Source organism: Anser cygnoides, chromosome 5 (assembly GCF_040182565.1).
Source record: "Anser cygnoides isolate HZ-2024a breed goose chromosome 5, Taihu_goose_T2T_genome, whole genome shotgun sequence".
Classification (NCBI taxonomy): Eukaryota; Metazoa; Chordata; class Aves; order Anseriformes; family Anatidae; genus Anser; species Anser cygnoides.
Window position 1 is genome coordinate 5941600 of NC_089877.1, and position 27406 is coordinate 5969005.

Below are 27406 nucleotides of genomic sequence, written 5' to 3' on the forward strand. Positions count from 1 at the left end.
TGGGCTTCTGGGATTGCATGCAGGTTCCAACAGCTGCGAGAATGACTACCCTTTTCCTAAACGTTACTTCATCCTCCACTATTTTTCCTACCCTCTCTTTTCTGTGATGATACATCACAGTATAGCTACATTGCAACTACAGATTAAATCTAAAAGCCAGCGATACTTCTCAAGTGACTCTCTTTTTGTTAGTTTATAACACAGGTGCTGAAAGAGATCATATATGCAGAACATGGGGTCAATATCATTTTGAAACTTTTGATGGACTGTACTACTATTTTTCTGGGAAATCTACATATGCACTTGTGAGACACACTGAATTAGATGAACAGAGTTTTTCTATACAGGTAGGGGACTGCACTTCTACATTCCCTTTTACTGTTATTAAACATGCAAATAATGCAATAATTTTAGGAGATTAAAAATAATTTGAGATGATAGTCTGGCGGTCTGGAATGTAACCTAGATCCAATTCTAAAGTAATATATGCTACCAATTAATTTTGCACAAAAATATAAATAACTGGAAGAAAACTGTTATGTGTACTTTCTAAACCTGCTGCTGCTGTGAAAAGACTGCTCCAAAAGGATGGAAAATTTTACTCATGTTTTTGGGAACAGTAGGATTATTTGTCCACATGCTGAGGGTGGGATTGTGAGCATTAGTTGTGTAGCATGTGGATTATGAATAATTTAATTAAATCTTAACTTTGACACTAATAATTTTATTTGACAGGTGAATAATGATCCTGAATGCCGTTCTTCTCCTTATTCTTGCAAGCGGTCCATTAGTTTATTCTTTTCTGGAGATGAACAGATAAAGATGAGCAGTGAAGTGACCTATAAAGGATTTGGGTAATCATACTTGCGTTTCCGAGGCTGTAATGATAGAATTAATATCATGATACAGTTTTGATAACAGAGATGTGAACAAGGTGACTTATTTGTTGGTAGCTTAAAAACTTTCCAGACCACAGCTGTAATAAGCACTCCCTATCTACAGAGTAGATGGAAGGCAATGTCTAAGTAAGCAGCAGGCATTATCAAGAAATACAACTATTGACATTCACCCTTTGATTTTTTTTTTTTGGCTCTTATTTGCAACTTCATCGTTTTTAGTTCAGTTACTCAATATTTACATTAGTGGTTTTAAGATGTATGAAGAAGTCATTAAATTGCCAAGTAGCATTTTTAACAGTGTTATTGCTTCATTAAAAGCTGTTTGTTTGTTTGTTTTTTGATTCTGTCCTGTTTCACAGACTACAGTTACCTTATATTATTGGAAATTTACACATCCAGAAACTAGCTGGGTATTTTCTAGTCAGGCACCAATATGCCTTTACTCTGGCTTGGGACGGTACATCTGCAGTGTATATCAAAATGGCACCAGAGTACCTGGGCAAAACACATGGACTGTGTGGAAACAATAATGCTATCCTGCATGATGATCTTGAAACTAGTTATGGTGAGTATTTGAACTAATCCCTGTTGTGTAATACCGTGGTTTTTTTTGTTTGTATGTTTTTCCCCAGGTGAACTAAATGTTATTTTACTTAGGTTTTAATTGCAATGCTAATTGAATTTAATACTTGGAATTTTTGAAATGAAAAATATGATATGGAAATACTTCTGGTAGATGATAACGTTGATGAAGAGGGCTGATATCAGTATGGATGGGACTCCTTGAAGGGGGTCATCTTTAAAGCATGCTTATAGCTGGGTACTCTGTTACTTACAGTGGTATTTATACTTCATATTGCTGGGACCTAAAAGATAAAATTATACTTTTAAATGTTCATTGCCCTCTAAGCAATTTTATATAGCAGCCTGTGGAAGCCTATGATGCTACTAGTGGAAAAAAATGAATAATTTTAATTAGTAAATCAGTGAAGACTGCCAAATCCCTTTTTGATCTGGCATTTCATTTATGTTAATGCTTTCAGAAGTGACCAGTGATTCTTGGAGTCCCAGTTCCTTGGATGCCAACCTCAGATACTTACAAGAGTCTTGGCGTTCAAAAAATTCTGAGTGATGACCTCTATAAAATTAGAAAGAACCAGAGGAAGAAATCAGGCCCCTTAAAAGGTGTCTCAAATGAGGCAATATAAACTTCTGGAAATGATTGCTTTGGAATGCTTAACTTTTTGCTCCTGCTCTTTAAAATTAGAATATTTCTATAGAGTACTATTTTAAAGCTTAAAGTACAATATATGGTAGGTTTCCTTTGTTGTTTAAGCATGCCACTCAATTTTGTAAAGCATCAGCCCTGCACTAGGATCGGCCCTAGCTCTACTGAACAGCTTACTCACTATAACAAAATGCTTAAATTAATACCGAGATCAATAGCTTGTTGTGTTCATTGCCATCAGACTTTTCCCTACCCTCTCACCCTTCTGAGGATATCTCAGTTGCATAAAGCTGTAATTGGAGCACAAGTAGATGCACTGCATACTGCCTTTATCCAACTGTCTTGGGGAGCAGTAGTAACACAGAAAAGACATGATAGCATTCATGGGTAATCTGAATACTAATCAATGTCACCACATCTCTATGATGGATAATACCTTTCTTAACTTGTTTAAAGCTAGCATGGTCATTTCTACTCATATAAAAAGGTCACACTTTTATTTGGTTAATATAGTTCATTATATTGTACCCTTGCAGTGACCTAGGGATACCTCATTATTCTTGGGGCTTTAGGCTATCTATCAAAAGTTCCATATAAAGGAGCAGCGTAGAACTGTGCATATACAGGTTATTACAACTTTTCTTTCCTTTCTTTCATTCAAGGACTACAACAGGCACAGTCCAACTTCATAAAGCCTTTTTTTTTTTTGGCCAAATCACGTGACTTGAGTTTGCTTCTTTCTGCTGTTCTAAAACCTTCTCCTATATTTACTTCAAAAGGATTTTCTGTGTCTTAAAAGACCAGATCATCTTCAGACTTGCACCTGATTCATTTAGTTTTAGATAGGGTTTGGCTTTCTCTACTTAATATAGTGTTATGATTATTGATACATTTCCCTGGTAAAGCCTATAGAAATGTTCTGCCAAATCACTGTGTTGACCGTATGTGTGTCTTGTTTAGGAAAACTGACAGATGATGTAACAGAGTTTGTAGAGAGTTGGCAGGAAAATCCTCCACAAGGAACACCCAGTTGGGATAACTCTTTTCTCAGTGAACCACCCTGCCTGACACAAAGCCATGAATCTTTACAGGTTTGGATCTGCACAAAAGGATTATTACACCATCTTAGTAGATTAGATTCTTATCAGAACCAGAATTTGACTCAGTGCTTTGAAGGAGACTGGAAATATTCTCAGGTCTCCTTTGGAGAGTTGGATTGAGATGGCTGCTGTAACAGTGTTTACCTTGTTCCCTCTTTCCTCCCCAAGTAGTTTTCTGTATGAGTTCATAATTTAATTTTTGATGTTTTGGAGATGTTATACTCTCTGGATAGCAGCCAAAAGAAGCGTTTGAATCTGGGGTTAAATGAGTGAAAAGTTATCAAGTTAGGAATTCATTATAGAGCTGGTTCCCACTGCTTCCTCTTAGGAAGGATAGGAAGAAGTAGGCATCCGAAACCAGAATGAGAGCATGTTTTATTTGCTAGTGTTCAAAAAAATATTTTTGTTACTTTAGTCTGCCATATCAAAGTAGTTTTCCCTGTAAGTAATATTTTGAAGTTACAACCCTGAAATGAAATGCTTTGAAGCTAAACCTGATGCAAGATGTGTTTTTATCTCTGTTGCCTTTTACTACGTGATTTAACTAAAATAAAGACTATTTCAGGTCATCTAGGCTTAGCTGCAACACTGTCTGCCCTTTTTTATGAAGGGATGTTTTAGTAGCATTGGCACAACCTTGGATAAAGGGTTCAGTGTTAAGATTACTGTGTCATGGACAGTAATACGCTGCTAGCCACTGCTTCTAGCTGATGAGAGGGAAGGAGTTCCTAGCCATATCCTGAGAGGTGTCTGTTCTGTTTTTGCATAATATATTTTTCTGCTTAGATTTACTTTTTGAAAGCATTTTCATAACAGCAATCTCTTTAATTTCAGAGGGCATACAATCTGTGTAATATTCTGTTACATCCTCCATTTGAACAATGTCATGAATATGTGAGTCCTCTTCCTTTTATGGCAAGCTGCACCAGTGATCTTTGCATGTAAGTGAATATTTCTGAGTAATTCCAAAGCTATTAGAAGAAACATTGTCCTTAACATGTACAATTCATTCTCATGATAAACAAAAGTGATGTGATTCTTTTTCTGCATGCCAGCTGGTATCTAAAATTCCTGTAATAATGTAGAATGCCTTGATTTTCTCACTTGTTTTAGATTTACTGGCAGAGACTTCTGTGGAGTCGCTTGTTTTCCTTGGTGTAAGGATGGCCAAAACCAGGCTCACCTATTTTCATAATAACATTGTCAGTTTACATTTCTTTGAATATGACATCAGTTTTCATGCTGAATGTGTGACATCATCAGTGTTTCTAATCTTAATGAAAAGTAATAGTGAATAGATGAATTGGGCATCTCTAAGCAGTATACAGTAACATAACAAAAAGAAGAAATGGATTACCTGCATGCACAGAAACTATTTGAATTTATGCTATCATTTCACAATCTGGAATAATGCTTGTCAAAGCAGTTTTGACTGTCTAACAGGCGGGTCTGAAAAAAAATTTCAATTTCCTGTACCATGATGTGGAAATCTTATGCTTTCTTCTTGCAAGTCTTCTGTTGGATGCTACTCCTCATGTAAAAATCAAGATCTCTATGAAAATCTCTTTACATTGCTGCATCACTGGTTTTCATGTTTTTATTCAGGAAATTAGCATCAGATTTCAAATATATTGATCAGCTGTCTTCAAATGTTGCAGAATGTCATATCCATTTAAGGCTTTTAAGCTATTCAAGCAACACAGTACATTAAAATATTATTAACGTAAATACAAACAATGTGATGAATGCAGTGCAGAAGTATTCATGAGGTTATGACGACATATTTGAATGTAGGGAGAAAATAATATGTAATTTTTTATTTGTGTAAGGTCAGCAGTTGATAATGCAACTTGGTGTCGAGCATTAACTGAATATGCCAGAGCATGTGCCCAAGCAGGAAAGCCACTACAGGGATGGCGAAAGCACTTTCAGCAGTGTGGTATGCAGACACTTTCGTATTTGGAAATACTGCTTAGTGGTTGTATTTTGAAAAGACTGCTCTTCGTAATTTTACTTTGTCCTTCCTCCTATTAAGAACTAATACAGTTATAAGTAAAAGCATAACTGAGGACTCCAATGCTATGTAAGGGTTAGATTTTTTTAAAGTGTGATCTGTGCTGAGTATATCAAACATATTTTAATAAGCTTAGAGATTTGAAGAACCTTCTTACTGAAACATCAGAGATTCTTTAAGATGATTAACCATCACGTTTTTTTCATGGAGCTACTCTCTCAAATATTAGCCAAGACTTCATAGATTTCTGACATATAAAATGTATTGTGGGTGTTCAAATATCTATTTGAATTACAGTTGAAAAAGTCCTCATCTTAGAAGTCACAGAAGGTAATTTTGAAGGAGAGAACCTACTTTGTCCACCAGTCTGGAGACAGAAACAAAACTGATTTGTCATTCGTGACAGGAATATTTTCTGCATGTTTCCAAAAATGTTGGTTAATGGATATTCTATGATTTCTTATGCTGGTCTCAGAATTTAAATGGTTTTGCTGTGAGAAAGTTTCCCCACATCTCCCATTGTGTAGTTTTACTTCTTGATGCACTTGCACTGGACAGACTATGAATATACATCTATCCTGTGCGTGTTATGAAAGCCATTGTTTCATCATTAGAGAAAAAGGATACTCAATTGAGTTACCAAAGAGTAAATATCTAAAATCAACATGTGCAATCTATTTATGACCGTGGGCAGCAGCCCAAGAGCTCTTCACTTCTCTATCTTTTTCTGTTTTGTAGTGATTACCTGTCTTGAACCCTTGACTTACAATGAATGCATCAGCTGTTGCCCTGTTTCATGTCACCAACAATCACAGTGTGTTGGCAGTGAGCTTCCCTGCATTGATGGATGCTATTGTCCAGATGGTAACGGTTTTGATTCTCAAATATGTATTATTTGATTCCATTTAACTTTCTGATCATTTTCCCTCAGGTTTACATATCTACATGGCCTGGCGAGATTAAGGCATTAACAGGAACTCTGTATAAATACAGTGCAAACAGGGTGTGGATGAATGACCGTGTTTTCCTCAGTGACAAGAGCCTTTTCCTCAATCTAACAAGTAGGAATAGGTTTCAGCACAGATCTGTATTCTAGCTGTAGAGCTCTGCAGTGCAGTGAAAAACTTGTTATGCTCTGTTGTTAGTTTTACAGAAGAGAGAGTCAGCCTCTTGATTCCCACAGTTGCTGTTTTTTTTTTGTTTGTTTTTGTTTGTTTTTTTTTTCCATGAAGAATGTCTGCAAGATCAAGTGCATATGAACATTTTTGTCTCATTTTCCTTTTGTTATTGGCTTCCCTTGGGTACGTAATCCTATCTGTTCATTCTAGAGAAAATGATATGCCATGGATCTTCAAGTCCTGCCTCTTATATATACCCTCACAACTTAAAAGTATGGTTATCATTGTCATACATTTCATCTTGTATGGGATAGTAATCTCTTTTAGCTTCTGGTTCTTAAATTACGGAATCATTGAAAAATAAAACAAAGAAAATGAAAAAACTACTACAGTATAATAAGGACAAACAATACCTTAAAACATACAGACAAAGAATTGTAAAGGTGTCAAAAAAGAAGCAAAGGGTACCCAAATAAAACAGCAGGTTTTTATTCCCACTATATTAAACACTAATGATTCATGCTATTATTCACTCACTGTATCTCAAGCAATTTAGGAACTTGGTCATGTAATATTTATGTAATAAAATCGACATGTGTATTTTTTCTACTAAAATTACTTCCAAATACCCTATACTTTTATTATTGTATGTGTCCATTTGTGGTGTTCTTTGGTATGCTTGTTAGTTCTCTTTACACAGAGCTGACATATTTTTAATTTTTTCTTGATATTTTATTTCTTGTAGGCTTAATTTATGAAAATGAATTGTGTGTCAAGCCTATGGACTGTCCTTGTGACTACCATGGAAGTTTTTTTGACATAGGCTCTGTGGTTTATGAGGAATGTAATAACTGGTTAGTAATTTTTCTTTTAATGCTGTGGACTTAATCCTTTCATATTCACAAGAGAGAGAAGTCATTTAAGGCCTATTTCACTTAAAATTGAATGAAGTTGACAAGTCGTTACAGTTTCTACATACAAAAACTATTGTTCTATAGACACGTTGTTACTAAGAGAAATTTAAAGAAACTATAGAGCTGTTAATGGGGAAGAAGATAAAATCATGCATATTACAGAGAATACTGAAATGTTTAGTACTCTTTTCATCTTGAACTCTTCCCCAGACTAAAAGGAATATGGAATTCAAAACCTTAATAACAGGAGAATTTATTTGACTTCTGTTTCTGTCCTCTTTTGTTGTTTCACTTGGACATGAGAGCCTAATATCTTTGACATGAAGTCGCTGTTCTGGGAATTTTTAAGTTAATTTTATACTTCAGTCAGAAAGGTTTGTAGGAAGAGATAATGTCTTTTATTGAATCAACTTAATTGGAGAAAATGGATGCATTTGCAGACATGCAACCCCTTCTTCAACAGTTTTTTTTTTTAAGTAATAAGATTCAAATGGCATGCATTTATTCTTCCTAGTATTAAGAATCCTTAAGATTTTACAATTGTTATCAAGGAGCTAAAAAGAGAAGTGTTGGATGCGTGGGTGAGAGTTCATTCGATATATCTTCATGACAAGCTCTTGCCACAGCTGCTAGATATTCTACTGAATGTGATAGCTCTGCTGTGCCATTTTGTCAGACTCTAGACATCTAGTGCTCACTTCATGGAGTAGGTCCAGGAAAAACAACTGAGGAACAGCCAAATATGTTTCAAATTAAAATCTAAATAAGAAACCTTTTTGTTTTTATTTCAGCACTTGCACTGGAGGAAAATGGATTTGTACAAATCTTACATGTCCAGGTATGTGGAAAAAGTCTCAGATACTTTTTAAATATCTATGAATCTTTATTGGGGTAAGATATTGCTGTTAATATTAACATTTTAAAACTATATTTTCACTGTATAATTAATGTTTTTGTTTGCATCTCTATATAAACACATTTACCCACAAAGTAGAGTAAGTATTAAAGTGAACTGAATAGCAGGCATATCTGCCTTTTTGATTTAGCTCAGTAATTTGTCTCCCCTGGGTTGCTGTAACGTCTCTGATAGATGGCACTATCTGATTGTTCCTGGCATTCATCTAAAGTTTCCTCTGCAGTCTTCACTTGACAGACTTACTGATATGTTTCGTGCAAGAGTTTTTAAGTGCAAGATTGCTTTTTGTTGTTTGGTTTTTCCTCACAGTATTGCTGGCTAGCAATGTCATATCTAGGTATTACACAAATGTCAGTTAATTACTTTCTCAATTTGCCTGTGGAATGGGGGGGTGTAATTCCCACTTCACCAGCAGTAAACTAAACTACAGAAATTAGTCTAAAGGATTTTGCAAGTTAGAGGAACCCATGGCTTCATTGTTCTTATAGCTGTGGATAGATTTAAGCACTGGTCTCAGAGTTGTTACTAAACTGAGAGAGTGCTTGATGTTTCCATGAATCCATTTTTAGAGCCACACATCACACCCAGAAAGTAAGGAGCACCCAGAAAGTAAGGCAATATGTATTATTGCCTTATAGAAGGGGGAGAATTGCTTTGATATCTTGGCCTGGTGTCACATAAGAACTTGACAAAAGCAAAGATGGGGTACAGTTCCTAACCATTTTCCTAGTACGTAGTTATAGTGCAAGCACATTTTAAAAAATTATAGTATGTATCAGTGTATGAACTCTACAGCAATATCTCTTGAGAATGCATAATATCTTTTCTACATATTTAAATCCATTATTTGTTATATTTTCCAGCTGAATGTTCAGTTTCAGGAGACATTCATTTCATGACCTTTGATGGGCGCAAATACACTTTCCAAGCTACCTGCCAATATATTCTAGCAAAAAGCCGTACGTCTGGAGAGTTTACCATATCCTTGCAAAATGCTCCTTGTGGACAGGTAAGGCTTAGAACCTTCTTGTTATGTTTGTATCCTGAAGGCATGTCTGATAAGCAGAGGCTGATGATACGTGAGTTGTCTAGCCTGGAGAAAAGAAGGCTCAGAGACAACCACGTTATATATCATAGCCTGAAGGAAACACAAATAGAAGAGCAGTGAAACAAAGAATAAACATCAGCAGCTTAAGTTCTGTCAGCTTAGAATTCTCCAAACTTTGCAAAGTCCTTGAAGCTTGTGAATGTTTGTTGTATATTGAGGTTGTGTCCTCTACTTACATGGCTGAAAACCAGCAAAACAGGATCCTTAAAATAAAAACAAAGCAACAACACTCTAAGCAATTTCTTTTTCAAATGAAAGATAAGGCAACTGACTTCTTGCAGATGCCCACAGCCTTACCTTTAGCCTGACATTTAAGTCTGTCAATGGACAGCAGAGGTCTGAAGCAAATGTCTGTTATGACAACATGCAAGATATGTGTTGTAGGCCTCACTCACTTTTCTGTTAGAAACTACTTATACCTATCCAAAACAGACAGGAATTTTCCTTTTGGCTTAGTTGTGGTGATGCTTCTGTTGAGGAAAGTGACAATCAGATTAGTTGGCTTTATGCAGCACTCCTGACACAAAGTGTCTCGTAATAGCTCTTGCATGCATGTTCTTTGTCCTGACTGACGGACTTTGTCAAAGTGTTCAGGTGGCTTGCAGGTGGAAAAAAATAAACTTCTTTTGGCTTTTGTTACATGTTGGGCTTCATATTTCCCCTATCCTTTAACAAAGTTATCCTGGTCAATCTGTAGTAAGCACAGACTCTTACAGAGCTTTGATTGAAGCATTCTGAATGTTACAGCCAGGTGGGTGATCAGAGGCTTATGTGGTTTGTTCCAGGGTTAAATACTGCTAATTCAGTTATCAATGTGAAAGTGTTGAGAGGGTAGTAAGTTTTGTGTGTACTGTAATGCAGGAGTGTGGGGCTTCAGTGCAGCAGTTCGAGTGTCTAACTATCAGATAGCTGGAACCACTTGGCAGAGGAGCTGCTTCACAGTTCCCTAGGCACCATCCCATGTGTTTTTCCCATTTATAAAAATGAATGAATTGAAATGGGAAGCTAAAAGACTTGTAATGTAGAACCTCATATTTCTTGGTGGTTTGAGATTTGTATGCTTTTAAAATTCTTTTAAGTTATCAGTCCCATCTCATTCAAGAAGATTAAAAACCCAGAAAGAAAATAGCTGAGGAGATTTTTAGCTCTTTGAATCACAAAGAACCCAGTCATCTAGTGCCTTAGAGCTGATGACATAAACAGTCATCAGGCAACAAGTGATTTGAAAACGATGTGAAATTTTGTTTAAGCACTTTTTGGAAGGAGAATTGGTCAAGTGATCAGCACAGCTTAACTTTATCTGAGTTTCAGGTGACAACCTCACTGGCTTTGTAGTCTGTGTGATGAGAAAGTCTTCTGAAGATATTTTTTTGTTGTTGTTGTGCCTTTTTTTTTTTAAGTCTAGTGAGAGAAATGTCCGTTCCTGTGGAAACACCTGCTGAAAGTTGGCAGGGGCACTGCTGTGAAAGGAGCAGTTCATTGGAACACAGAATAATTGTCAGGTGGAATATCTCCTTCAGTTTCAGTGTGAAGGAATAATAAAGCTTTTGTCGATAGCGTGCAGCAATGTATAACCTATGGAGAGTTGTTCTCTTGGCTCTGGTTTGTGGGTAGGAGCTGGTATGTTTTATTTTCAGCTTCTTAAAAGGTAGGCAAAATTATGAATTTATAGTCACTGCAGCTGAATGATATGCACAGAAATTAAATAAACTGCAACAAGATAAGATGCCAGAGCATGGCTTCACAGTGCAGATGTTGTCTTTGCCATTAGTCTAGGAGAGTTGGCTGAGCCAATGAAATAGCTTTGTATTCTTAGAATTCAATATTTTTAAGTTTCATTCTATAATTATAACTGTTGATGAAAGACCATTGTTGCATTAGTATTTAGAGACATGGAGTTTTTGAATGATTTTTATTCTTCACTCTCCAGTGCGTGTAATTTTGTGCCCCGGTACTTGAAGGACTGACAGATGATCTCTGTTCTCATTCAGCATCTCTGAGTCACCTAGTATTGTTCAGAGACCCTGGCAGCTGTAGTGATTGTTTTCAAGTGGGACAAGATTTGCCCTATGTCATGCAAGTCTCAGTGCAAGTCAGTGGGAATGTAAATCTTTGAAATGAAAACCTTTATCTCAGTTTGTGCTGTTAATGGTGCTAATCACAATATAGTTTTGTTGCTATCTTGACTGTCCAAAGGCAGGGATTTTTTAAGGAAGTCTTGCTCAGTGCCTTTTTCAGTACTGAAGATGCTCAGCATCTTACTATTTCATCAACAGTTGCATCTTCATGGCAGGCAGTGCGACTGAGAAGCACAACCTCCTGCAGCTCTGCTGGATGTTTCTGGAATGTAGTTCAGGACTGGAAACTAACCAATGAACAATTTCCAGCATAAAGACCTAGGTCACTCTTTGAGTGATTTCACGTGTGTCTGCGTGTGTTTTGATACACAAGACATTATGAGACATTAAAGATAGATTATCAAGATTACAGTAAAATGAGCTAATAGCATGCCAAAAGTGATGGGGCCTTGTTTTGTCACTGTTCTTGAATACCTTTTGAATGGGTACAAGGCCTTGTGATGCCAGCTGGAACAGACAAAACAGCAGCTGAGTGCTGTCCCCTTTGCTTTGTGGGAACAGGCAGACTTTGTCTACCCCAAAACGACTAAGCCAATGCAAATAAGCTGACGCCTTTGAATCCAGAACAAAGAGGTAAGAATATAACAGGACTAGCAGAAACTTAGTTTGTTCCTGGAGCAAAGAGAAAGTAAGGGTGGACAATGATTCTGATGTCTTTCAGGATGTAGCAAGGTAAATTACAGCATGCTGAGGTGACATCAAGACATCTCTCAGTCTACTTCTGTGCCTGATCCTCTGTGACAGAACATTTTTCTCATAAAATTGATGAGTGATTAAATTCATTCTAATAAAAAACTTCTGATGGTCTTCTGTGATTAATAAGCATTCTTTTCCTAGAGGTACTAAAAGCCCAAGTACAGATAATTATTCTGAAAGGTGGAAGTCCTGACCTAGAAACTCTGATAGGAATGGACTGGTGCTAATCATCTCTCTGGCTAGTTGCCATGTTATTTAGTACAGGTGTATTTGTTGTTGTGATACATTGGAAACATTCAGTACTCAATAGGCCTCAGACTTGTGCTGCTTCCCACCTGTGTGGCGTCTACTTGAAGATCACTCCTGTAACATGAAACGTGCAGGAATACTAAGTAGCTTGAGATTTCATTTAGGTACCAGCCAGTTTCAGGACTTGCTTTAGGATTTTTCGTGGGCCGTCTCATAGGCAATTCTGTCTGTTTATTTGGATGTTTCTCTCTGCTAAAGTTTAGAAATTGTTGGGTGTATTAGACTTTCATGTCTTGCTTTCGTCCTGGGAATTATCCACCTCCAAAAATAATTTCAGTGGTTTTAGGTCAAAGTACACTTATTCTTGAAGTTAAAACAAATAGCTGAAGGTTTATAAATAAATAAAAAAAATCTGTCTGTATGCCATCATAGGTACCAAAGTTCCTTAGAAATGTGAAAATAACGCACTAAAATTGTGAATGGAAATAAATCTATTTTCAGACAGAACACGTACCGTAGTTGACTTCAGTTTTGATGAAAATGCTTAACTTGAATTTGATTCTTGATCTTTAAGCTCTTGTGAAACTTTCCTGTGTAGGCCATTTAGCTTCCTTCTGTTTTGAGACCTTAGGATATAAGTCCCAATACTTTGCTTTTAGGGTTTCAGTTGACTAGCTGGTTTTGGTAATGCTGACAATTGAGTGCCAATGAAGAAGATGAGCGTAGGTAAGGTATATGAGGTTGATCTAGGATTCTTTTTTTTGAATGTTTCATGCTGACTGAAATACAGTATTCCTTCTCATGGTTTTCCTAAATGATGTTTTTGACTGACTGAGAGAATTGATTTGGTGGTAGGAATAAGCAAAGGTAATAAAAACAAGCAAGTCAGGCCAGCTGGACACTGTGTTATGATGCTGCCTTTCTTTAATTCAGTATTCATCCAGGGAACTTATGAGCATACTCCACAACTCTTCCCTAGAAATAATTAACTTGAATGCTGTTTTTAAATAATGATTTATAAGATGCTTCTGTCTTCCATTACTGTTTGCCTTTAAAAAAAAAAAAAGTACACCTTAAATGTGCTTTAAAAGAATCTGTGCATATCAGAACATCCTTTAAATTAAGGAGAAGTACAAATTCACACTTCTGTGCACTGCCATGTGGATAATGCAGCCTTGTTTGTGAGTAGGAACTCACCCTCAGTGAGTTTCAGTTTGTTTCAGTGGGTCTCATGAATTGCAGGTGTATTTGTACTAAGCTATGGAAGAGTTGTTTAAATCTCTCTCCCAATCCCGCTTGAGCTGTGTTAGCATAACATAGTAGAGTTGTATTTAAATATACTTTGAAATAATTAAACAAACAAATTTCTCTATCTTAGCTGCAAAGCTGTATGTTTTACAAGTGCAATTTGCTAAGAACCAACATAAAGCTTATAAGTTTTAATTTCTCCCTAATAACTTTACATGCACTCTTATTAATATGCATCCTACTTAAAATCAAATATATTTTAATTACCTTATTTTGTAGAACCAGGATGGATCATGTATCCAATCAATCAGCATTATTCTTAAACAGGACCCCAAGAGGCAAGTTACTCTGACTCATTCAGGAGATGTTTTGGTATATGACCAGTACAAAATTAACCTGCCTTATGCAGATGGTAAGGAATAACGTATGAGAATATAATGCCTATCAAGCACTGAAGTGGTATTTTAATGCCATATGTATATGTTGTGACGTCATCGGTATTGCTAACATACTAAAGCTAAGTGATATATTGTTAATATTAACATTGTTAATCTTTGACCAAATGTTTCCCAAATTATCCGCTGAGGTACTTGGTGCTTTGATGTTAATTGTTGTGCATATACTGAGCTAGTGTCTCTTATGTTAAGATTGAATATTTTGTGTTTCTAATGAGCCCAAATGCCATCCTTCACATTTATAAGACTGGTTAATTCTTTTCTGAGGGGAAATCTTCTCTGATTCCTGACTAATTTCTCTTCCCTTTTTTGTAAACAACTCGAGTGAATATAAGTGGAAGGAGCCCTCTCTTACCCTTTGCATGTAATCTGCAGATGTTCAGAAAAGAACTTTTTTATTTTTTTCCTTCATTGAGTTTTTAAATTTCTCCCTCTGGAAGATTATATCAAGTATTCTACATATGAATATGGGACTGTGTTCTGTGAGGATCAATGTTAGCTTTAGTGAGTGTGATATATGCAAATCACTAGTTTATTTGATGTCATTTGAGACTTGGCTCCTCGAGAATTCCCCAAAAGGGATTTAATCCAGGAAGAAAATTGCTGCTGCTAGCAGTAGGCTGTCTAAAAAGTGAATGAGAATATTATCTGCAGTGTTTGCATGTTTAAATTAATTTACTTTTAGTTAACCTTTGGAGTATCTTGGCTTTGTCAAAGAGTTTTACTATCATTAGTTTCTTGTTTTCTCTTTTAAAGTCTGAATCCCATATAACCTTTTGGGATAAATGAACAATCTGGGGAGAATGGGGCCAGAATAGGACAAAATGTGCCGTATATAAGAATGACATTAAAAAAAAAATGATGTGACAAGAAAGAAAATGCAAACTACAGACAGGTTTCCTTTGCCCTTCAACAATCTCTGTTCTTATTCACTAGATTTATTTGAAATACGGAAACTCTCCTCTATATTTCTTCAAGTAAAGACAAACATTGGATTACAGATACTGTATGACAGAGAAGGACTGAGGCTTTATCTTCAAGCTGATGGACGGTGGAAGGATGATACTGTTGGCCTTTGTGGAACCTTCAATGGAAATATGGAAGATGACTTTTTGTATGAATAATTCCAAGATTTTTATTTGCCAATACATGAATATTTGCAGTTAGAGTGGTAGATCAAATATACGCTGAAGCTGAATAGGGGGATAACAAAAATACCTTATTTTGAAGTTTGGTGTTAGTGGGTTAGATAGTAGATTATGGTTCGCTAAAAGAAAATGTGTACCTTCAAACAATTTCAAAACATGTTTTATTTAGAGTATTTGAATATAAAAATACAGTGAAATATATACCGTTACTGAGGACTAGTTTATCTGATTGTTTTTGTCCGAAAGATGGACTGGTTTATATAAGGAACTTTATCCCCCCTCCGTGAAAGCCTCTGTCTCTGTCCAGCTCCAATTCTCTGCTACAAGCTCTAATCTGCTCTCTCCAACAGAGCCTCCATTGTTCCGTGCCTGCAGGCCATCAACAGGAATTGGCTGTTGCCTGAGCTTCACTTGTAATGCATTGAAAGATGGTCAGAGCTGCCTGAGCATCACAATCAATCTTAGAGTTTATGCTCAGCTTCCTAGCAGCACATGTCCTGCAGATACTAAATAAATTGGCCTCCAGAGGATGAAGCAGCCTAATGGAAGGGGGAGAAGGAGAATGTGAATTTAGAGCATGACAGAATACTTTGTTAACAACGGGGGAAAAAAAAAAAAGCAGGAGAGCAGGAGAGATAGTGTCTCAAAGTTGGAATTTGTCAGAACTGATAGAAAAATGGCAAAACTTCCCATAATAGTTCCACACATTAAAATATATATATATTAACAATTTCTTAAAGTTAAAAAGACTTTCCATAGACAGTGGTGTTTTGTGCAACACATCCACCAATAGTATTACTGGTTGTATGTCTAATAGAATCTTTTATGTAGTGTGTGATACACCATATTTAAGTGCATAGTTTTGATCATTCTCTGTACAGAATATTACCGTCTTTTAGTTATTTCGATCAAAGTCTCTGTGTTCAGTTTCCGCTGCACCTCTGCTTACCCAGGCCTAACGGTATCTAATTGCTTTTGTAGTTATATCTCTGGACTCTTGGATTTCTGCCCCCTCCTCTTTCTTGCAGGGAGTAGAGAACCTGGGAAGTCACCTACCAGGAACAGACAGGAATTTGTACGTAGAGGAGAGATCAGAATAGATCAGGTATCACTTAAGAGGCAGAATTATGAATAAGAGAGTGCAGACTTTGAGGACAACAGTGTTCCATTTTGCTCTCTTGTGAAAATGGAACTAGCTCTGTTTTGATCCATCCTTTCGTACAGAATATCTAATGGTTCTGAAGCGCATCTTCTCTTTCTTTTCTGGGCCTTTGCCTGGAAAGAGAGAGAGGAGCCCTGAAACATTAGCTGACGGTGCTTTCGGGAAAAGTGCAATGGAAGGGGAGCTTCAATCAGCTCTGGTGAGGAAGGCAGTAGAAATGAGACTATTCTGTAAATTCACTGTATCTTTTGTGACTGACTTCTATTTTGTAAAAGATCTCCAGTTGGAGTAACTGAAAGCACTCCACAGCTGTTTGGAAACGCATGGAAAACTTCATCAGCATGCATGCTTGTGCACGATAGCTCACAAATGGATCCATGTGATATTCATCTACAGGCAGGTGGGCAGTGATGGTCAAATATTGTTAATATTGTTGACAAATGCATTTCTACTTATTACATCTGTGCTGGGTTTCCTTTTTCGATCAGGAAAAGTAACCACCAGTCCTCCCTGCTGAAAAATGGAGTAATATTTATTTGCCTCAATCCCCTAACAAATTATGTAGTGCATTGCTTAAGTATGTTCTGCTACTTGCATAAGCACTTGAAATACCCTGTTTATTTCTAGTTTGCAGTTGCAGTGTGCAAAGCTAGACATTAAAGGTTGGTAGTATGTCTAGTATTGGTGATGCTGCTAGTTAGGATGGAGACTCAAAAGTATTACAGTACTCATTTTTAAAATACTGAGAAAATGAAACGCTCCAGTTGTGTGCTATGGAGGAGAAAAAGTAATAGAACAATATGCTCTGCCAGCCTTTACATTCGGCTGAAAGGGTTTGACTGGGGAAACATGATATAGTGGCTGATGCAATGAAAACCATATCTAGCCATTAAAAACATTATTTTATAATGATGAACTTGGTAGATCATCAGTTATATTCCTCTCAGAATTACTACCGCTTGTCATCTTGGACTGTACACGCTTCTAGACAAGATACAGGAGTAAAATGATCATTACAATTTTGCCTGTAACTTCAGTTGTGATAGGAAATCATCGTATTTCCTGCTAGGAAATCATCCAATCTTCTGAGTATTTATACATTGTGCAGTGCTAAGAATCAAAAATTCTTAATGGTTTGGACATGAGCACAGAAAAAACATTGGTCAGTATAGGAAGTCAGAAGTTCTGGAAAGGAAATCTTGAGGTCCTAGTTTATTCATTTCCCTTTTGTTGTAGAAGGTGTCAATTTTTCTTTTTCTGGGTACGTTAATGTATCATTTTGATTATCCTGACCACTATTGCACAAGCATGAAATGCATTCAGAATTGAAATACTAAGATGAGTGGTGTTTGGAGTCGGTGTAACAAGTGAAAGTGGTTGCAGCCTTAGCCAATGTGAAACAATGGGTAACAACAGATTATTTTGAAAATGTTGACATACTTGAAGTAGTTACTGGGAATTACTGAAACAAGAAATATCTTCTCCTGTGTGTTTGTGAAATACAGTGGTTAGTATCTGGCATCTTGTGCCTAACCCTCATCATTGAGTCAGTTTAAAGATAGGAGTCTGTACCTAGGCACTGTATGCATATTGTAAGTTTTCCAAATGGCTTAAAATCATTCCAAGAACAAACTCAAAGCTATGAGCAGCTAACTTTTTCTGTCCTGTTGTATAGTTGTATTGATATGAAAGGTAGCGATATATATATGGCAATAGTAGATAACTATTAACATAACTAATTAGATAAATATTAACATAACTAATAACAATTGCATTGCATAGAAAACACTTTCTCTTTCAAGTCTTTTTAAACTCCCCCACTGAAAGTGTTTAATCTGTTATTTGTGTAGCTTCTTATGCAGCGGAGGCTTGTAGCATCCTTACGAAAGAACTTTTTGCTCCATGCTACCCTTATTTGAGTCCCATTCCCTATTTTGAGCAGTGCAGAAGAGACACGTGCAAATGTGGACAGAATTGTTTTTGCTCTGCTCTGGCCCATTATGCTCATCATTGCCAAAGATTTGGAGTTATAATAGATTTCAGAGGAGGTGTCCCAGACTGTGGTGAGTTGCCTTTCACTTGTACTCTTAATTATTTTTTGGAGTCTTTAGAATTAATCCACTTCTCTCATTTCAAAGTTGATATTAATTCAATGTTATCTTCTGATTGTCATTCTATCACAGTAAGATAAGATAATTCTATCACAGTAGGATAAGGCTCTTTTTCTTGCAAAGAAACATGTCTTTAAATGTCTTCTCCTACCCATGTTTCTATTATTCACTAGCTGCGTAAATACATTTGTTCTTTTTTTTGTAGATGTTAGGTTTATCTAATTCTTTAAATGAACCCTTGACAGAGATGAAAAACTATGTTGGTGTATATAGCAATTCTCTCTGTATTGTTTTCAATTTCCACTCTTTCTGACCATCTCCAAGAGGTTATTTTCTCATTGTCTGTGAAACTAAAATGAGTATAAAGTGCTGAAAATACACACAGAGAATTGCTGATTTTTAAATGAAGATGCATGGAGGACTAGAGATACTATGGAGATAGCCAAAGCTGACTTCTGTTATCTGCTTTGTAATGAATAACCAGTAGAGGAGTAGATAATATTATTTTTCAGTTTATATGAACTTTTTTAGTGATGCAAAAGATGTTGATAGGAGATGTAGTGCTGTTATGCATTTTTAAAAATTATAAAATTAGGGAACGTATAAAGCAGCCCTTAACTGAACCCCCTGATGTGTTGGTACGCTTGGCTCCAAAAGCAAGGCTGAAAATCTTTTCTAAAGAATGTTCAGCAATTTGACATCTGATAATTTTCATAACATTGTGTAATTATCCATGTCATAATGCACGATAAAGAGGATGTTGGGAAGTTCATCCAAGCTGGCTGATCTGTTTATATATCTGAGGAAAAAAAATAAAAAAGAGAAAAAAGAAAAACAGCTTGCTTGAGTTCATTGTGGCATGAATGGCTGTGTCCACTGTTACTAAATGAATCTGTTTCAAAACATTTACTTTTTTTTTAAAACAAAAGAAAATTAAATATTTATAAGAACATATGTAAAAAGTCAGGCTTGTGGGGTTTAAAATGTTTTCTTATTAATATTTCAAGCTCTTGAATTTATTTTAAGTAGGGCTTTACAGGATAGATAAGAAAACTTATGATGGTGCTGTGCAACAGCTGCAACCATTTTATTCATTGCTTGTAATGTTCCCTTTAAGATGTTGTGAGTTTTCCAAAGCCCGTGCATGAGAACTACGCATTTTCAGAGTCAGAGACAAAAACGTTGAATTGTCCAGTTTCCCCAGTATAAATCTGGATTAACTGCACAGACTTCATTGTACTTGTTATTACTGTGGATTTACATCTGTTTAGTTTACACAGCATGGTGCCAAGATAGCAATTTTAATGGAATTTAATGTAATTGGGAATGAAAGAGTAGAGATGTTTATCAGAAAACTGTTGGGAGGTATTTGAGTCTCTTGCACAGTAATTTGAGAGCGTTGTTTCACTTGGACAGCTCTTTCATGTGAAAATACAAAGGAGTACAGTACTTGTGTATCTACCTGTGGCAGAACCTGCCAAGCACTGTCTGTGCCAGAAACATGCAGCAGTGATTGTATTGAAGGCTGTGCTTGTCCCTCTGGAATGTACTTGAATTCCAAGACTGAAAGATGTGTAGAGAGGTAGGTGAAGTTGCAATTCTGATAGTCATAGTCGCTATTTCACACCACTGCATTTACAATTCAGAGTGAAAAGTTAATAGATGTGTAACCTGTAGATGCTGTGCATTTGCAAAATTGGCAGGATCTTAGAATTACATAGAACCTTTATGTTGATCAAAAATTGTTCTGTTGTAATACTGAAACTCATCCAACGCCACCAAACCTAATTGTTACATACTACCTCTTTCTGTATGTGAGAAATACAAAGATGTCCATTGATAAGGGGAGGTTCTGCTTTGTTATTAATTGATATGCCATGAGATATATAGCAGTATATATTGGCAGTTATCTAGGTCAATTTATTGCAGCTAAAAAAAAATAAATCAATTTGAATAGCAATTATTAAGTCAAGGGGAATTTTCTACTTTAAATTTATGAGGTAATCACAACAGTTTTTTTTTTTTTTTCTTCTACTCCAGAAATGAATGTCCTTGTTATTTTCAAGGTATTGACTATCCCCCTGGAGATAACGTTATCACATCTTTGGGCAAATGGTAAGATAACTGTTTTAGACAGAACTTCTTGAGGACTTATGTTTTCAGGTTGCTGTGCTTACAGTCCAATATACTGAAGTGTAGAGTAGAAAGAAAAGCTACTGCTATTATGTACATCCATGCTAACATGAAGAGACACAGAAAGCTCCAGCACTTTCTGAGATTTAATTATGCTAATTAATTATGCTGTGGTGAATATTTGTCTGAGTGCACCCTGATCATGCGATTGTCCACAAATGGATTTTTTTAAGAAATGACTGCAAGCAAAAATTATCTTTGCATTGATTTCAGTGGAGTTATATTAGTATTTGGCAGTTTGTTTCACATGATGTTTATTAAAATACATCTACTGATACATACAGCTACTGGGCCTTAAGATAGAACAAGAAATCTGTATCTTCTATTTAGTCATAACTTTTACTTGCAATGTTTTTAACCAGGTTGTACATAGGTTCGTTGAGAAGAAAGCTTTCAAACACAGTGATTTTGTTAGAAACAATTATGATCTTTATTTTTCTTCTCAAGTGCCTCTGCTCTGGAACTTCCAATTTAAAAATGTAATTTCCTCTTCTGTTTGTCTATGGAGTAGCCTTTCTGTTTGACTGTTTTCAACCAGTTGTTTTTAAAACATTTTGACTGTGATGCTGACATGCCAGCATTTGTGTTGCCTCCCTGTTGGTCCCTTTGGTACTGCTTTGTCTTTTGGCTGAGTTACATCCAAGCCCTTGAGCTAGAACACTTTACCTGCAATTCTTTGTAGTGTGCACACAACCCTGAATGTAACAACAGTGTCTGTAGCACACGCAGAATCTAATTCAGGATTTGTTAGCTGACTAGCAGCAGGTGTACTGGAGGCATCTTCACTATTGGGGAAAAAAAAAAAAAGGGGGGGAGGGGGAAGAATAGTATTGAAGTTGCTTGGCTCAGGTCCTCTTCTAGTGAAGCATAGGACCTGAACTGAAGCCACTACTACTGTGTTTTTCCCTGGTAGTTGCTATCAGATTTGCTACCGTTTTGTGTAACTAAAAACTAGTTTGGCTATAATCAGACAGGAGTGGACCATATTATGTTATTTAGTGCTTCCTTGCATACAATATCTTATTAGAAGGCTTGAGTTTTATGTAGTTCACTTATTCTCTTTGCTGTAGCATCTCGTGTAGGGAAAACTTGTTGTCTGTTCTCATCTGTGCAATATTTTGCAATGTAAAAGATATGTTATTACAAGCTTCATAATACACTAACTTTTTCTATTTGTAATTTTCATTAGCATAGAATTGTTGGGGTTGTTTTGGTTTCTGATTATGAACAGATGGTTCTGGTTAGTTCTGGTAAGAAAATCACAGTAACTTGCTCCACTAGATTCCTGTCATATTACAGAATCAAGATCAGTTTGGGATGTGTATAAAAATTAACAAGTGCAATTCAGTTTCCACTTGGGAGCCAAGAACTCTAAAACAATTGAAGCAAATTTCTTCAAATGACTTCATTATAAATGAGATAATGATACTGTAAGACGTTTTCACATGGGTGGTTTGTTAATGATTCGTGATAGGAGTGGCTGAGAAAAGCCAATAGTATCAATATGCTCTTACTGTGTTTTGCTTTGAGAAAAATCAGCCCAGTTCAGTACAAAAAATTTGTTGCAGTCTCAATAGCTTGTGATTGTATTATATTCAGCACTGGGGTTTTACCTGTGGGTATGTACAACTGTTGTTATTGTCAACATTTTCACATAAGCTAATAGCTTGTTTTCCAGCAGAGTTCTAAGCTGCTGGTGAAGAAAAAATATTGAATGGTTACAACAGTATCATGAATGTTCATGTAAGAGTATATGCCCAGAACAGGGTACCTTGCTGTAACTATATAAATGTTCTTTTTTTTTTTTTCATACTAATTGCTGCATTTTCTTTCTAGATTATGACGATCCCATTATGAACAGGGCTTGGTTTGCTATTACTGCACCAATCTGTTTGGGAGCAGTATAGTGATTAATTTCTGTAGGTATTTTTGTGTCAATCCTAGTATTTTAACTGCTCATCATAACACTTATACTATGCGACTGTTGCTATTTTTAGGCCTTGTCCTGCATCTTATGTTGCACAGAAGGCAAAAGATTGAAACATAATTAATTATCCTTATGCAATATGTACTTTCTTCTTGGTTCTAAGTTTCAGTGAAAACGTAGTCTTTTTTTATTGATTTGTACTGCACGCTTCATTATTATACAGAAGACAACAATACTTCACATCTTTCTGGCTCTCATTACATCTTCATGTATTTTTATTGCAGCCATTGCAGGGATGGAGTAATGAATTGTGATAACAACATAATTGGTGAGTGAAGAGCTAGAGGGAGAAATTACTTTAGGTGTACTGAACATATATCTGCTAATCTCTGTGAAACTCTGTGTGGTGGTTTTACTCGGGTGGGCAGCCGAGCTCCACCACAACTGCTCTCTCACTCCCCCCCTCCTCAAAGAGGAAAGGGGAGAAAATACAACACAAAGAGCTTGAGGTTTGAGATGAGAATGATTTAATTAAAGGGAAAGGGAATGGGGAGAAAAAGAAACAATAAGGTCGCGCGTAAGCACAGAGAGGAAGAAAAAAAAAGTTATTCTCTACTTCCCATCAGTGAGTGATGTTCAACCACGTCCTGGGAAGCAGGGCCTCAAAACGCGTAGTGGTTGTTCAGGAGGACAGCCCACTCCCCCACGAGAGCCCCCCTTTTTATTGCTGAGTATGACATCAGGTGTTATGGAATATCCCTTTGGTTGGTTTAGGTCAGCTGCCCTGGCGATGTCCCCTCCCCATCACTTGCCCACCCCCAGCCTGCTGGCTGTTGGGGGCTTGGAGGGAGTCCTGATGCTGTGCCAGCACTATGCAGCAATAGACACAACGCTGGAGTGATACCAGTGCTGTTCCAGCTACGAGTGCAGAGCACAGCACTGTGTGGGCTGCTGCAGGGAAAGGTGACTCCGTCCTAGACAGACCCAACACAGTGCAGTAGAAGATTGTGCAATATATACAAATGAGTAATTAGCAGGATGGGATCCCTGATTTAGAAGTTATATGTTTACCTTGAAAGCAAGGCTGGTATCAAGCAGCAGCAAAACTGTCCGAAATCCTGTTAAATGTGAGCAATTTTCTTTTTTTTTTGTAATGTATATGAACTTAAATATGGTTTTAGGAACTGAATGCTGGCAGTAATTTTTCCACAGAAAATTTTCTTTACCTCTACAAGCCCTGAACAAATATATATATATATATATATATAAAAAGTCATACATAAGAATGTAACAAATACTTTCTCTATTACAGCATATTTTGTATGTTGTTACATATTATTGTCTAGACTATGGTGATGGTGGTCCTTATGCTTCAATGAGAAAGGCTTTTATTTGTTTTCAGTTCCAGAACTGCCAAGTCTTTGGCCATTAGTTGAAATTTCTTCCCCCACGCAATTGTGGTAGTCACGCTGATTGGCAATTATCGAGAACCCCTCTCCCTAAGAAATCTTAATAATAAGACCACAACAAATCAAAACTCCTTTAATGCCCCACAACTGCTTTGGATATTCCTGTTGCACGTAATGCTAAGCACAACGCAAGAGCAATCACGCAATAAAGTTATATGTTTAAATAATTTATCTCATACCTGTATTGGATACAAAATTTCAGGTGTGAAGACTAATGTGTTTGTCTTTTTTTTTGTTTTCCTGCAGCACACAGCTGCCCAGTTGGACAGATTTATATTAACTGTAGTAATCCACAGGTTGATGCTGAACTCAGCAGAGAGAGAACTTGTGAGAATCAACTGCTAAACCTAACTTTCTCAGCACAGCTTCCGTGCGTTTCAGGTTGTGTATGCCCACCAGGGTGAGTATTTTGTGTTGTATGTTAGTATACAAACATAGATGACTAACTTCAGTAGTGGTTGAGTAGTTAATGCTGCTGAAGACATGCCACATTACTACTTGGAGAATTTGAGGTGTCAAGGAGTGAGCATTCTGTTCGTGAAGGCTTACCACAAAAGGTACAGGCTATTGAATGTGTAAGAAATGATAATCTAAAAGACAGGGGGAGTCAAAGATCTAATACCTCACAATAATAAAAACAACACAGCAGGAATATAGAAAGGGTTTTGAAACTATTTGATTCAAGCCTTGTACTACAGCAGATTCATATGAACTTACATAATATTTTGTAGGTGTTTCTCTAACTTGTTTTTTGAATATTTCACTAAGGGAGACATATTTCTTCATCCCTAGACATTGTTTGCAGTGTAGTCTCCCTTGGAGGGGTATTTAATCAGTCTCAGGAATTTATGCTGAAAATGTGTAAATGAGCTGTTTTTTTTGTTTGTTTTTTTTGGAATCAAACACTATCGTTGAGAGATTTTTAAAGATAAAAGTAATAATTATGTATTTGTCCTGTTTTGGATGGTATTTAGTCTTATAAGAACATAGTTTCAAGGTTTTGACTATTGTCACTCTAAAATTAACATTGGTAACTTGAGAGCATCCTGAAAACGAAGAATAAAAGCCAGATTCTCAGTCAAACTGAATTGAAACAGCTCAGGTGAAGTCTGTGGGCCTACACTCATTTACATGTAAATTTTTCTGCGCTCTGCTAAAAAATTACTATGCACGCTGTTGTATTTCATTTTAACATTCAAAACCATGAAATTTCAAACTGTTCACATGAAGTGGAACCTGTAATTCAGTCCAACTCAAAGTATGGTACCATAGTGAAAAGGTGCAGTGCTAAGATTTTGAAATTGAGGCAGACATTTACAGTATTTACAGTTTACTGTGACTTCTGCCAATGTAAGTCTGTGTAGGTGTATGAGTGTAGGACCTTATCCTCAGCACTTAGGGCAGAACTAGGAAATGATACCACAAGCTTAGGATTTGGACCAGAAATACCAATTGGTACTGATGAAGTAGAAACGACCAAGTATCTGTTTCTGCTTATCTTTCTAGGCAACTGGTTCTTACTGGTTAAATATAAAACTGAGCTGACATTGTCAACTTTACAAGAGAAAAATAGCCATGGAATTTCTTTGATCTTAACATTAGTTCGTGAGCTGAAATCATTAGTTTCATTCCTTTGTTCATGCTTTTGTTCCTTTTCTGAGATCTTGTATCAGTTTAGCCTCACTCATTTATCAGTAAGCTAACCTGACTTAAGCAGTAGTTGGGTCAGTTTAGCATGTTTTATTCTTTATTTGATTTAGGTGAACTAATGAAAAACATTGTGCAGAAAAGTGGATATATCGCAGTTAAGAAACATTTAAAGGAAGCTACACTTTTTTTCAGAAGTGTAGTGAGGTGATTATTGTATCATGGTACCCTGAAAAATACTTAACACATACATCCACACAAGGAGAAAGGTCCTGTTTTTGCTGAACTTGGTGTTAAGACTTCAAGAGGGCAGTGTTTTTATTTTTAGTCTATCAAGTGTCTGGAGTCTGAAATATTCTTTCAAATATTTCAGAATACTTCCAACAGTACTCATTTGTTGTGCTTAGAGTATGTTCTAGTGGAACTTGTATGAAATAGAAATTAAATACAAAATAAGCATATCATAGTGTAAAGTAGCAGTTATCTTTGTGAGTGTCATTCACATGACCCCATTTTAATCTGTAGTGGATAGATCAGACACAAGTAATTATGCTGTAAATACTTCAATTTATGGAAGATAGTTCCTACTTTGAGTTACTGTTCTTACGGTGTAAAAATTATGATCATGTAGTTTTCTTCTGTTTTAGAAGCAATTGAGATAGAACATTAAATCTCCTGAAAGACACATTCTAGTATTACTCTACTCTGCTTTGCTAACATTTTTAGAGCTACAGTGCATTTTAAAATAAGCATTTAATTTGTGGTTTTCTCATTATTTTTCACCTCTTGGTTTAAATAATATATATATGTATATATATTTTTCTGCATTCCAGAAAACTAAGTAATATTCTGTTCACAACACAGTTTGTGTAAGTTCAACCTTGGAGTTGCATTTTCTCTTTCTGGGTTGCTATGATTCAAATGACTTATCCTTCTGATATGAAGACAAGAGTCTTTAATTGGTCTGCAAAGAGGGTAAAACAGTAGTATCATTGCATACTGGTATACATATCAAAAAGCATAGCTTGAACATATGCTGTTTTGTGCCTGTCCTTTTCTATTAGTTTTCCATGTCCTTGAGTCAGACCAATAATGAACTCAGAAACCACCAGCTTTTCATTCATTATTTCTTATAATCTGTTTATAATCTGCTCTTAGTGTTGCTGATAACAGTCATTTTCATTGTGAATGAAAAAAGAAACTTAACTGTGTTTTCTCCTTTCCCTCCTTGACATTATTTTACCTGGGACTGCAGCAAGAGTTGGATTTGGCTGTTTTATACCTTATAAAGTCTACAGTTTCAAATACTGTACTATATATGCACTGTATATAGCTCTTCAAACTGATAGTTAAAGGCTAACTGGAATTTTTGATGGTACTGTTCTAAAGACCATAAAAAAGTAAATGTTTTGTGTGGTTACATGTCCTGGGATTTATTAACAATATCACAGCATCAAAGAGGCCGCAGTCATGTTGCATATGTAATTATTTTCTTTCTGAAACACACTTGCCTTGCAGCTAAAACTCTACAAGGAAATTTGATCTGCTTTTTTTCTTTTTCCTCTGTCCCTACTCAGTTTTCCATACAAAGCAGGGGTATTACCTTTCAGGTACACCTCCCATGTAGCATGTGGTGAATGCAACTTTGGGGAAGCTGTATTTGTTT

General features: G+C 36.3%; 1 protein-coding gene across 5 annotated transcripts in view; it reads left to right on the forward strand.

The window, feature by feature from the left end:
- The window catches only part of OTOG (otogelin), a 107819-nt gene that overhangs the window by 10910 nt on the left and 69503 nt on the right, over window positions 1-27406 (forward strand). For all 5 annotated transcript variants that reach the window (XM_066997390.1, XM_066997389.1, XM_066997387.1 and 2 more), the window contains exons 6-23: window positions 193-347; window positions 736-854; window positions 1259-1464; window positions 3088-3218; window positions 4062-4168; window positions 5057-5166; window positions 5980-6105; window positions 7105-7213; window positions 8065-8111; window positions 9053-9198; window positions 13908-14040; window positions 15020-15197; window positions 16669-16793; window positions 18244-18456; window positions 19921-20086; window positions 20545-20619; window positions 22909-22952; window positions 24340-24493. In XM_066997390.1, the coding sequence (XP_066853491.1) occupies window positions 193-347; window positions 736-854; window positions 1259-1464; window positions 3088-3218; window positions 4062-4168; window positions 5057-5166; window positions 5980-6105; window positions 7105-7213; window positions 8065-8111; window positions 9053-9198; window positions 13908-14040; window positions 15020-15197; window positions 16669-16793; window positions 18244-18456; window positions 19921-20086; window positions 20545-20619; window positions 22909-22952; window positions 24340-24493 (2344 nt within the window). The remainder of the gene's footprint in view (window positions 1-192; window positions 348-735; window positions 855-1258; window positions 1465-3087; window positions 3219-4061; window positions 4169-5056; window positions 5167-5979; window positions 6106-7104; window positions 7214-8064; window positions 8112-9052; window positions 9199-13907; window positions 14041-15019; window positions 15198-16668; window positions 16794-18243; window positions 18457-19920; window positions 20087-20544; window positions 20620-22908; window positions 22953-24339; window positions 24494-27406) is intronic.